The 12,208-nt window shown below is 55.5% G+C and overlaps 5 protein-coding genes across 5 annotated transcripts; 3 read left to right on the top strand and 2 right to left on the bottom strand.

Moving 5' to 3' along the window:
• Positions 1–1,592: 1,592 nt before the first annotated feature.
• On the top strand, positions 1,593–3,269 carry LTR77_007684 (uncharacterized protein; the record flags this gene model as incomplete). Its single annotated transcript, XM_064804921.1, has 4 exons — positions 1,593–2,004; positions 2,055–2,362; positions 2,452–3,045; positions 3,105–3,269. 4 exons carry the CDS (start codon positions 1,593–1,595, stop codon positions 3,267–3,269), a joined length of 1,479 nt encoding a protein of 492 aa, XP_064656763.1.
• A 342-nt stretch (positions 3,270–3,611) lies between these two features.
• On the top strand, positions 3,612–4,964 carry LTR77_007683 (uncharacterized protein; the record flags this gene model as incomplete). The annotated part of the gene is made up of 2 exons (XM_064804920.1): positions 3,612–4,590; positions 4,648–4,964. 2 exons carry the CDS (start codon positions 3,612–3,614, stop codon positions 4,962–4,964), a joined length of 1,296 nt encoding a protein of 431 aa, XP_064656762.1.
• A 357-nt stretch (positions 4,965–5,321) lies between these two features.
• On the top strand, positions 5,322–7,728 carry MAM3 (cell agglutination protein Mam3; the record flags this gene model as incomplete). Its single annotated transcript, XM_064804919.1, has 2 exons — positions 5,322–5,853; positions 5,909–7,728. The coding sequence occupies 2 exons, from the start codon at positions 5,322–5,324 to the stop codon at positions 7,726–7,728; spliced, it is 2,352 nt and encodes a 783-aa protein (XP_064656761.1).
• A 1,177-nt stretch (positions 7,729–8,905) lies between these two features.
• On the bottom strand, positions 8,906–9,976 carry LTR77_007681 (uncharacterized protein; the record flags this gene model as incomplete). Its single annotated transcript, XM_064804918.1, has 2 exons — positions 8,906–9,261; positions 9,385–9,976. The coding sequence occupies 2 exons, from the start codon at positions 9,974–9,976 to the stop codon at positions 8,906–8,908; spliced, it is 948 nt and encodes a 315-aa protein (XP_064656760.1).
• A 355-nt stretch (positions 9,977–10,331) lies between these two features.
• Positions 10,332–11,528, bottom strand: TFB3 (TFIIH/NER complex subunit; the record flags this gene model as incomplete). Its single annotated transcript, XM_064804917.1, has 2 exons — positions 10,332–11,407; positions 11,459–11,528. 2 exons carry the CDS (start codon positions 11,526–11,528, stop codon positions 10,332–10,334), a joined length of 1,146 nt encoding a protein of 381 aa, XP_064656759.1.
• Positions 11,529–12,208: the final 680 nt, after the last annotated feature.

Below are 12,208 nucleotides of genomic sequence, written 5' to 3'. Positions count from 1 at the left end.
CCCTCCTCAGCTTGCTTGCCTTCGCCAGCACCACCTTTGCTGCTCCAGTGTCGGAACCGGAGGTACTTTAGTCCATTAACAATCCAAAGCCTGATTTTCTCGATTACAATACTGTGTTCAGCGTTCTCCCTTAGAGCCCAAACAGACTTACGGCGGTGCTTGCACCGGATCCTGTCCGTCCGGCTGCGCTTGCGTGGGCTTCATCGCTGCCAACGGCGGTGTGCCCGGGGTCTGCAAGGGCTAGATGACTTGTTCGGGATCAGAAGGTGGAGAGGCTGACGGGCGATGATGGGTTCTCGCCGCTGATACGGCTCGATTCTGGACTGGACAGTTCGGCGGCAGGGCGATGCTAGAGGGTAGAGATTGCTGTGTTTGGTTTTGACAAGGCCTGTTCGTCAAGAGTACGCAGTCTCGAGCCATCGTAATCGGATCATACGACTTCCAGCTTCTCATCGTGGCCCTATTGCTCAGGCGGAGAAGCGTCGCTATCACAATTGCTGCCATCTTGATTCTTGAACCGCCACCTCCCTTCCTTCTCACCCATACCCCAATAGACGTCTCGGATCAGCAGCCCGCCCAGAATGCCATTGCACAATCTTATACTTCATCAACACACAGCTCTCACTCTCCCGACGCTTTGTTAGCCCGGCCAGTTCCGTAAGTTCCTTTGCACAGCTCACCTTGAATACCATCTCCCCATGTTTCAGCGAGTTCAGATGCTGCTCCAGCGCTGGTGGGAGCAGTTATCCCAATAGTGCGGTTGGCATGGTGAGGGTGGCCAGTGTGTCAGTAGCGGGAGCTGGATGAAACATTAGTCCTCTGGGATTTACTTCTACATTACCGTATCAACACTCCCTTGACCGTCCGAGCTACATGGTAGCCGTATTCTTATCGCACTTGAAATAGCCGCTGGAGAGACATGAACCATGTATTGTCGCTCGCGGCACAACAGCGCTGGTGTCATGATGCAAGGCCACACGGCCATCCAGTCCACCAGTGTGCCAGTATAGCAGCTTTGTTGGATCATGTCCTTCACGGAGCGCGTGTCAACTAGACTCAAGCCACGAGTCTGTCAACAAAGCAAAAGAGATCAGGCGTGTACTCCGGCTGACGAGGTGAGGTCAAAAACTTCTCGCACGGGCCATGTCAACGAGTCCTTCTCGCGTTGCACCAAACCTCAGCCTCGCTGTGGCCGGATGAGATGAGAGTAAAAAGTGTTCTGGACTTTCCTCGCAGACGCGCGATGCCGCTCAGTTGCCTCCTCGACACGGCTCGATATCATGCAGGCCCAATATCTAACTCAAAGGATGCGTTCATCGCGCGCTGGCGGTGACGCAGACATGCAGGTACGCCATACTGCTGCAGCGACGGCGCGGAAGTCCATCCTCATGGCATGCGCGATGTGACAAGGAAAGTACCATCGTAACAGCCTCTTTCATTTGGTCTTCTGGTCTTGATATCGCAGTATAAAGAATAGCCTTTTGGCGCATCCTACACCGCTGTCCAGCATCCTAATTGTAAATACTCTTGCTTCTCGGCTGGTCTACTAGCATTTTTATTGCGATCTTGTACTCTTTCATCGTATCACTGTCATGTCGGGCTTGTTGGAAAGAGCCCGAAGTGTGTTCAAGCGGCGACCCAAGAATGAGGAAGACGACGATGAGAGCCAGTTCGACGACCAGCGAGACGACCGCTTCGACGACGATGAGCGCTTTGACCGGGATGATCGAGGACCCATCTCGCCGGTTGTTGGACCAAATGGTGTCGAGACAACCCGTCCGCAACAACATCATGGCCAACCGCATCACGCCCAGCCGCAGCATCACCCCAACAAGCCCGGACAGCATCATGGCCATCCTCACCAGCCGGCAAACCACCACCCTCCACGCCCACAGACTGGAGACGGACAGCAGCCGCTCCCTCAAGTCCCGGCCACTAGATCTGGCCAGCTTGAGATTGCACTGCACAATAATACCAACTCAAGTACCGTCTATGCTTCCATCAGTGCGTGCCCCTCATCCACCACCACCACCAGCACTAACACCCCCCACCAGCCGGCCAAGCCATCGACCGCAACAACGCCCTCTTCCTCCTCTCCTCCGACGCTGAAACACCCTACTACCCGTCCAGCCCCTCCGCGACCGGCACCAAACTCGCCCAAGACATCTCCATCCAACTCGGTAGACCCGGCAACACCGTCTACGCCACCATCCCGCGCCTCGCAGGCGGACGCATCTGGTTCTCCATCGACCGCCCTCTCGTCTTCGCCCTCAACCCGGGGCCTGGTCTCGTGGAGCCCTCCATTTTCAACAACGCCGATCCGAACCACAGCACCAACTTCGGCTTCGCAGAGTTCACCTTCGTGAGTCATGTCCAAAATACACATTCCGTCCACGAGACACCAGTTCCTATCCTTCTCAAACACATACTAATCGAACGCTCCAATTCTAGAACTCATTCCAAATCTTCGCCAACATCAGCTACGTCGACTTCGTCGGCCTGCCCGTCGCGCTTTCCCTCGAAGACACCAACGGCAGCACGCAGCACGTTTCCGGCATCGGGGCTAACGGGCTCGAGACCATCGCGCAGGGCCTCAGGGCCCAAACAGCCAAAGACGGCCGGCGCTGGAGTTCCTTGATCGTGCCTAGGAATAACGGCCAGACTTTGCGGGTCTTGAGTCCGAATTCCGCTATCCTACTAAATCCGTCATTTTTCCAGACATACTGGACCGACTACGTCAATGCCGTTTATGATCGGTATGCTTCGCAGCGTTTGACAATCGACACGCAAGCCTCGTACGGTAGAGTCAGCGGGCAAGTCGTGAACGGAAACCTGAACTTCGGCGCTGGAGGCACCTTTCCACGCCCAACGGCGGCGGATATCTTCTCCTGTTCCTCCGGACCTTTCGCGACAGGGAGTAACGCAGAGGCTAATGCGATCATCCCCAGGTTGGCGGCAGCGTTCAACAGGAGTACGTTGTTGGTGAGTTCCGAGCAGCCGGATGGGGTGGGGCCTAAGAGGTACTATCGGGAAGCTACTACGAACGTAAGAAACATGCCCTCCTCTCATGCTGACATTGAACGGTTTGGCTGACTGAGTCCAAGCACTACGCCCGCATCGTGCACGCCGCGAACCTAGACGGGCACGGCTACGCCTTCCCCTACGACGACGTGACGCCCACCGGTGGCGTGCCGCAGGAAGGAGCGGTGTTTAGTTATAGTCCGGCGTTGATGACGGTTTCGGTGGGTGGTAGGCACGCTCATGCTTGAGATATGCTGTTTGGTTTGGGCGGGGAAAGGCGTCGGACATTGTTGAGGTGCGGAGGAGATGATACCCTGTGCGAGCACACACGTATATATTTGTATAAGAGGAGAGCCTCCTTTTTCACCTACTTGATTTCTCAAGATGTCCATATGTTTGTGCTTCCTGTAGGAGGTATGCCCTCTTGTGAGAGCGACATCCCTCATCGGCAACTCCCGGCGTTCCCCAGACTCCACCCACTGATCCCTGTCGTGCTCGAGCTCCCATATCTCCTCCATTCCAACCACAATCTGTCCCCCAGTATACCATTCCTCATATCTCAATGCCTCGATAACCCTCACCCACCCAATATGGACATCTACGACCACATCGAAGAATCCGCCCTCTCCCCCTCCGACGACAAACCCTCCACCAACTCCACCGATCCCTCCTCCCAACCGCCAAACCTTCTCCGCAACGATCTCGAATCTGCCATCCGCACCGTCCAGTCCAGCCAATGGGGCAGCACGCTCAACTCCTGGTTCAGCACCGCCCGCCAGCAAGGCACGAGCTTCTACGCCGATTTACAGAAAGAAGCTACTGAAGCGCAGGAGCAAGCGACGAAAGGCTTCTCGAGCCTGAAAGACCAGGTCGCGCAGCGGACGCGGGGGCTAAGTTTGAACGCGCAGCCGGCGCCTGAAGGAGCGGTGCCGGGGGAGGAAGGGGTGCCGTTGGTGAAGGTCGCGAGTGGAGCGGAGGAGAGCGCGGCTGCGGAGGCGCAGGCGCTGGAGAAGGAGGGGGAGAGCCTGCCGGCTGATATTGTCAAGGAGGCGGGGACGTTGGTCGCGAGTCTGCGCTCGACGGCTGCGAGTCGGTTGAAGGATCTGCAGAAGGCGGAGGATGCGGCGGACGAGGCGTTGTTGAAGTTCGGCACGAACGTGAGGAATTTCTTGCGAGATGCTGTGACCATCTCCGCGCCGGAGGAGGGGGAGAAAGGGGACGATGGAGTGAAGAAGGAGGTGTTGTTCGAGACATCGGAGCCCGGGACGGGGAAGAAGATTTTCCATTCGACGAGGTTGGATGCGCAGTTGCATGCGATTCACACTACGCCGGCGTCGTTTACGCAGGATCCGGCGGAGGGTGAGCAATGGGAGCAGCGGAAGGAGGGGTTTGATATTGAGATGAAGACGGAGGAGGTGGCGAGGGATCTGGAGAGGTATGAGGAGTTGAGACGGGCGATGGAGAAGTTGGTGCCGGAGATGGTGGACTATAAGACTTTCTGGATGAGGTACTACTTCCTACGGTCGGCTGTAGAAGAGGAGGAGAGGCGGAGGAGGGAGGTGTTGAAGGGTATGTCTGGTCATCTTATTTTCGATCATGTGTATCTTACTAATTTGTCTATTATAGGCGCCGCTCAAGAAGAAGAAGTCGCATGGGACGACGAAGACGAGGATGAACCAGCAGACGCCTCCACTACGCCATCAGCAGTGAAGAGTAACCACGCAGCTTCAGCGTCCACCTCAACCCTGACACAGCCTGCCAACGACAGCCTGAGGCCTGCGTCGCCACGCCGAAGTCATGAGGATGCTAAGAGTGTTGCTGATTCAGATGCGAGCTACGATATTGTCTCAGGCGCGACGAGCAGAGCAATGGGCAGCCCGAAGGAGGAGAAGAAGGAGGCTGTGAAGGGTGCAGACGAGAGCGATGATGATGACTGGGAGTAAACTGGTTGTTCGTGGGCATGGCGCATGGCGTGCTTGGGGTGGTTTGAATGGGCTTTGTGTATTACTCCTGGTTGATACCTGTTAGCGATGATTCTGTTGGCTACTGAAGTATTCTTCCGACGTCTTGTCTTGCCTTCCATCTCCAGGCGTTCATGTCAATGCGCGACGAATCCTTCGACATGGATCAGAAGCTCCAAGCTTGAGCGCGGCCCGGGGAAGCGAACGGTCTAGGTGCAGCTTCGCCAACCTCCACCATTCGTTGCCGTCTTTGAACCTTCTTGTCTCCTGTACATATTCGCCTCAAAAAAGTGTACAGCACCACCAGAAGAAGCCATCACGGCCTCACCACTCGCTCGCATGTCTTTGCGGAGACGCAACCAGGCTTCAAATGCTCCCACAACGGCGGTAGCACGCGCGGGGACGAGACGAACTCCCAATGGCTTCACCACCATGAGACCAGCAATCCTCCTCCTCGCCCGCCTCCTCCCCATCGCCAGCGCCGCCCCTCTCACTTCTCTTCTCCCCAAACGCTCCCCCATCCACGCCTTCGAAGACGACGTCGACAGCCCCAAAGATGCCTCCGACCCCAACCTCTACCTCTACCTCGCCATCGCCCTCATCCTTGTGCTCCTTGGTGGCGTCTTCGCGGGCCTCACCATCGCGTTGATGGGCCAGGATGAAACGTACCTGCAAGTCATTGCCACGAGCGGGGAGGGCAGCGAGAGGAGATATGCGGAGAAGGTGCTGAAGTTGCTGAAGAGGGGGAAGCATTGGGTGTTGGTGACGCTGCTGTTGAGTAATGTCATTACGAATGAGACGTTGCCGATTGTGTTGGATCGGAGTTTGGGTGGGGGGTGGCCGGCTGTGTTGAGCAGTACAGTGTTGATTGGTATGTGGTTGACTTGTGCTTGGTTGGATGAGAGTATGTGCTAATGCGAGGACAGTCATATTCGGCGAGATTGCTCCACAGTCAGTCTGTGTGCGCTACGGGCTCTCGATCGGAGCGTTCATGGCGCCTTTTGTGCTGGCTCTCATGTGGATCATGTGCCCGGTCGCTTGGCCTACTGCGAAGCTGCTGGACTGGCTGCTTGGTGAAGACCACGGAACCATGTACAAGAAGGCTGGGCTGAAGACTCTGGTCTCCCTTCACAAGTCACTCGGCACTACACCCGGCGAGCGTCTGCTTCAAGATGAAGTGACCATCATCACTTCCGTGCTGGACCTCAAAGACAAGCCAGTTGGCGACATCATGACGCCCATGGGCGACGTTTTCACCATGAGTGCCGACACTGTACTGGACGAGAGCATGATGGACACTATCCTCTCACAAGGCTATTCACGCATTCCAGTCTATGCTCCCGACAACAGTCGCAATTTCATTGGCATGCTCTTGGTCAAGATCCTGATCACGTATGATCCTGAGGATGCAAAGAGAGTTCGTGACTTCAGCCTTGCTACGCTACCGGAAACTGCGCCTTACACGAGCTGCCTAGACATCATCAACTTCTTCCAGGAAGGCAAGAGCCATATGGTGCTGGTCTCGGACTTCCCGGGTGATGACAAGGGAGCACTGGGTGTTGTGACATTGGAGGACGTAATCGAGGAGCTCATTGGTGAAGAGATCATTGACGAAAGTGACGTGTTCATCGATGTGCACAAGGCTATCCGTCGCATGGCTCCGGCACCACGGCAGCGCTTCCTCAAAAATGTGCCCACGGATCAAGCAGTGGTTCGCAGCATTCGTGACGAGAGCAAAGACCACGACAGCGGCGACGAGAACGAGCCACTTCTTCGCAAGGAGACTCCTACATCACGAAAGCCAAGTCTGACGACTACCGGATCTACTACATTCCTCATGCGGAGGAAGAGCAGCAACGCTTCCGACCACACCAAGGACGCCCCGCCCGCAAGAGCCGTGCCTGTGCGATCCACCACAAGCGACATGCGCGAGCACCTCCGCCACCTCGGACCTTCCAACGCCGCCAACAAGCCCAGAACTACGAAGTTTAGCAGCGTCAAGATCAAGCCAGCTGTTGGCACGATCCCGGAGAACCAGCAAACGACTAAGGGTCTTGATGGCTCAGGGACAGCCGACGGTACCGAGCAGAGCAACGGGACTGGCCACCCGCTCCAGCGCAGCATGAGCGTGGACGGTGCTGCCAATGCTGGCGCAGGCGACGAGAACGGCGTACTCCGCTCCGCCGGCAAAGACGCATCGGACGGCACAGCCGCCCTGCCCAAAACCTACGGCACCATGTCCGACGGCCCCGAATCGCCCGCGCGAAAACGCGCCCTCAGCACCGACCGCATGTCCGCCCACGAAGCCAGCCAAGTCGCCGAGCAGAAAGCGCAGTCCCCCCAACCAAAACCCAAGCCCCAGCCAGAAGAACGCACGAACCAGCACCTCAAAGTCCCGCAAAAGGAAGTCGTTGGCGACTCCACCTCTGCGGACGAAGCGCAGGATTTGCTCGGAGATTTTGGCCCCCCGAGCCGGGAGAAGAGTTCGAGACGGCAGGCGCGGAGTGGGAGCATCACGGAGACGACGGTGGATATTGGTGGGATGAAGAAGGTGGTGCTGGAGACTACTAGTAGTAGTAGTGATGAGGAGAAAGGGAACGGTGGTGGGGAGGGAGAGGGGAAGAAAGGGGAGGAAGAGGAGGAAGAGGTGCAGCAGGAGGAGGCGGCGAAGGGGAGTGGGAAGAAAAAGAAGAGCAAGAAGGGGAAGAAGGGGAAGAAGGGGGGTGGGAGTAGTAAGGATAGTTGATTGTGAAGCGTATGGTATGGAAAAGCATGGCTTAGGAGGGTAGGGGGGGGGGATGTGTTGATTGTGTTTGCTAAGAGTATTATACGATCGGAGGTATTACTGTGGGCGGGAGTTCACAGTACGCCTGCTCCCTGCGGACACGTCTTCCTGCGTTTAGTGTGCATATGTCTCTGTAAGTAGTCGTCACCGTTGGACGGAACCTACATGAAGACAGCGAGGTACGTCACGGTGTGCAGGGGTCTTGCTCGACTTCGGAACGCAATTCTAGAGATATATTATACAAGCATTTGAACAGAGTACATTCGGCCATAGATCGCAGAATAATAGGGCATCCCGTCCGCTCTGCCGTACTCAAGCTGCGAATCGGATGATTAGTACTACGGTGGGTGACCACGTGGGAATACCGTCTGCTGAATGTTTTGCAATTTTGCATGGCTATAATCCAGTGAGAGGTGGTCGTGGGATGTCTTTTTGGCCGTGACAGCGTCGATTTTGGCTGGTGGGGGAGTGTTGTGGACTGTTTGCAGCTGTCTTGGCACTTTGGCTTTTGTTTTTGATATAGCGGACGTGACCCAACTCAGGCTCTACCTCCCCAAACTCTATCAAAACCTCAGCCACCAACTCAGTGCAACACCTTGGACGATCTTTCTCCTCGAACTATCCGCTTTCCGAAGAGAAGGCCATAGAATTATCGCACGTCTAGTAGAGTAACATGCGGGCCACCCTCTCAAATCAGCAGCCATCAGTCACCTCACGTGCGATGCCACTACCGAAGCCAATGTGGACTTTGGTTTTTGGACTCGTAGAGCAGCGTCCAGCTCGACACCGGATGCAGGGAGGGGGTATGTATGTCTGCTTGATTGAGTACAGTCAACATGAATTGCTTCACGTACTCTTTGAACGCCACCCAACGCCTGCCTATGCTAGATTCTAGGGACATTTGTCCGTTCAAAACATGGCTCGTCGTGGGTCGCTCAAAAAGGATCTTCCATCTTCACGTCTTTCTCCTTTCCTTTCGGCGCATTTGCATCTACAAAGACCGCAGCTGAAGAGACTGCCTAAATGTTGCTGATAGATGGTAGTGCCGAAGTGCCCCTGCTGCTTCTACACGCAGTCAGAAGTCTGCACGTTACGGCCGTTGAAACTCCAGTGTAGAGGCAATTTTCGGATAGGGTTATCATTTGCGAGGTAAACGGAAGTCCCAGACACGGACGATAGGTCCATGGCCGGCGCAAACAAGTCTCTCAGCATCGAGATCGACCGAGGAGATCCTGTTGCTGAAGACGTTTGCCCCGTTATCTGAGTGCACGCCTTCGTGCATTTCGAAGCCGCTAATGTGAAATTGCTGTTGTGTTCGCCATTCATGTGAACCCGGCACTTGTTCCCAAAATCTGATGGATCCGTCGTAGCTACCAGTGACTATAGTTTTGACCTCGGCGTTGTCACCGAAAACTGCTTGGACCGATCGTATGAGGTTGGTGTGGCCCTCGAGGTAGGCAATTTCCGCGTGTTGATCGACATCGTAAATCTTAGCTGAATTGTCCGTCGAGCCAGATATTATGAAGCGGCCATTATACTGGAGACACGCGACACCAGACTGATGGATGTTGACTCTCTGGAGTATCTCGCCAGTCTGTAGGCTCCAAATGCACATACTGGAATCACCAGATCCAGAGACTAGGACGTTGTCTTTCAGCTTTAGAGCGAGCACGGCCTTGTCGTGACCATCGAAGGTGGCGAGAAGACTGTACTCCTGGTGCCTGTCACCTTCCGCGGGCCGGGCAGCGAATCCAGGAAGGTCAGTGTTGACGTCCAGCGAGTGGCGGTTCCAGAGCTTGATTTTGCCATCTTTGCCACCAGTCACAAGATATCTGTGGTCGAAGTGTAGGCAGAGAACATCACCGACATGAGCCTCGACGATGGTTTTGACCGTTTCCCTCGTGGAGAAGCGCCAGACCATGACATTGCCGTCAGCGTCTCCAACGATAATCACATCCTTGTGCGCGGCGGCATCAAATTGTACGGCTGTGACACTTCCAGTATGTCCACTAAGGGCCGGGTACAGAAGACGCTGAGTTCTAAGATCCCAAACCCGAGCAGTCCGGTCGGCAGAAACAGACACCAGGTAGTCGCCTTGAACAGACACTGCATAAACCATATCCGTGTGGCCATCTTGAGGGTGGTCTGGATGCGGTAGCTGGAGCTGTCGGTGCCCATCGAGATTCCAATTTGTGCTAGACTCTGACATGTTGATGTCAAAGCTGGGTGGAGTTGATAAGTTTGAGATTCTCAGTGCTACATTATTAGATAGCAAAGGACCAGTTACATACTTTATATCAGGCTACTGATCAAAACACGTGGCATAGGGGCCGTTGCTTCTCCGCAGAATCGTCTGCCACTTGTTATGATCAGTAGCTTAAAAACAAGTTTGATACATTACCTGAGGTACCTAGCGTCCAGCTTGATAGCGAACGAGAAAGGCGGTTGGCACTGAGCTGAATCAATGTACTTTTCGTTCTTGCCATTTATTTCAACACCTCCCAACGCCTACGCTAAATTCCGGGGGTATCTGTCAGTTCAAAACATGGCTCGTCGTGGGTCGCTCAAAACGGATCTTCCATCTTCACGTCTTTCACCTTGCCTTTCGCGGCATTCCCGCCTTTCGTGGCAGCAACTTCAGCCCCTTTGGTAGCCATCTCGTCGTTCTCCTTGCCCATCTTCTCTCTGTCGCGCTCATCCATCTCGTCACCGACGAACACGCCCAAGCCCGCGAAAGCTTCGCAAAGCGCCCGGCCCGTGAACGCTCCAACATCATACCCTCCAGCTCCGATCAAGACATCTGCCTTGGTTTCTTGCACACCGGCCCAAACGTAATCGTCTTGCAGAGCATAGTACTTCCTCCCCTCGAAGCTCAACCCTCCAAACGGATCCACAGACGCCTCGGGCTCTTGCTTCTGCTTCGCTCTTAGGCCCTTGATCACCACATTCCCACTCCCATTCGACGCAGACGCCGCCTGCAACTGCCTCTGCCTCTCTGCAGCCGCCGCCCGATCCATCCGCTTCTTCAAATGCACCTGCTGCCCGGCCTTCGCAACACTCTCCGCATCCTGCCCGGACGCCAAACGGTTCAGCACATCACGTCGATTCTCCTCTAACTGCCTCTTCTCCTCCGCATCCTCTCGCCGAGCAGCCTCCCGTCTCGACCTCGCCTGCTCCCGCTCTTCCTTCTGCAGCGCAGCGAAGCTCGCCCGCTCCTGCTCCGCCAACGAAGCATTCTCCGTAATCTCCCGCTCATGCGCGCGCTGATACGCCTTGAACCTCTTCTCCGTCTCCTCAACCTCAAGCTTATTAATCAGGTTGAACGTAATATCCTCCACCTCATTCAAGTAATCGTTGTACGCCCGGAGATCCTCAAACTCCTCCTCCCGCCGGTTGAAGACCGCGCCCACTTTCTTCCGGATGTCGACTTCGCGCTCGACTTGCAGGTCGCTGAAGGTCGGGGTGCGGAACTTGTGCTTGCGGAGGGTTTTGTGGCAGCCGGGGATGGGGCATGGGGCGGGGCCGTGGGAGAAGATGCGGTCGACGCAGGATTCGCAGAATTTGTGGTAGCATTCCGGGTTGATGAGGAAGCGGAGGGTGGGTGTTAGGTAGCGGGAGGACTTGCAGACTGGGCAGATCTCTGGGAAGGTGGTTAGTCGTGGGGTGGTATTGGTGGGTGATCATGACTTACCATCTTGCCCTTCACTGTCTGCTGGTCGTCGGGTGGTGGGCTGGGGTCGCGACTGGGCTTGTCGAGACATGTTCGTCGGGAGGTTGGAGTATAAGAGTGTTCATAGAGGAGTGCCAGACTACTTCGAGGGAGGACTAGACTGCTGGCGAAGCAGCGCAAGACTGCTGGAGGAGAAGGAAGACAAGACCTGCTGTCGGAAAGGGCGAGACTGCTCACGAGGCAGTACAAGACCGCACATGTGTTCGCAAGCGTTGTTCAAGATGTGCGGTTAGTCATCCATAAAGCCTTTGACACGTGACAGACCCAATTAGGCAAGAGAAGTGCGGCGAGCTTCGGGGATTCACTTTTGCTGGACGGTATGAGCGCATGCGACTCCATCTAGCTATTCGTATCTACATCATTCCACCACGCCTCGACCTGCGCACAGTCTCCGTATAGAGCCATCGTAGCTCTCGCATCTCACAACCATCCTCCCACCATCATGTCCCACGAGGGCGGCTCGCATGGCCTCGACCACTCCCGAGACCCTTGTCCGTGGGTCGCATTATCAGATTTCGGAGGCGCGTTCTGTATGGGGGTATGTTGGCTCATCCGTGAGGTGGTCAGAGACAGCTGCTAATGAAGGGACGTGACAGGCAATAGGAGGATCGTTATGGCACGGTATTAAAGGTTTCCGGAACTCTCCCTACAGCGAACGGATGATAGGATGTATGTTGGACCGCAGCCTGAAGCAACAACACAGTTCAAGAG

Source organism: Saxophila tyrrhenica, assembly GCF_035928015.1.
Source record: "Saxophila tyrrhenica strain CCFEE 5935 chromosome Unknown scaffold_12, whole genome shotgun sequence".
Lineage (NCBI taxonomy): Eukaryota > Fungi > Ascomycota > Dothideomycetes > Mycosphaerellales > Extremaceae > Saxophila > Saxophila tyrrhenica.
This window is presented reverse-complemented; position numbering and strand designations above follow the sequence as displayed.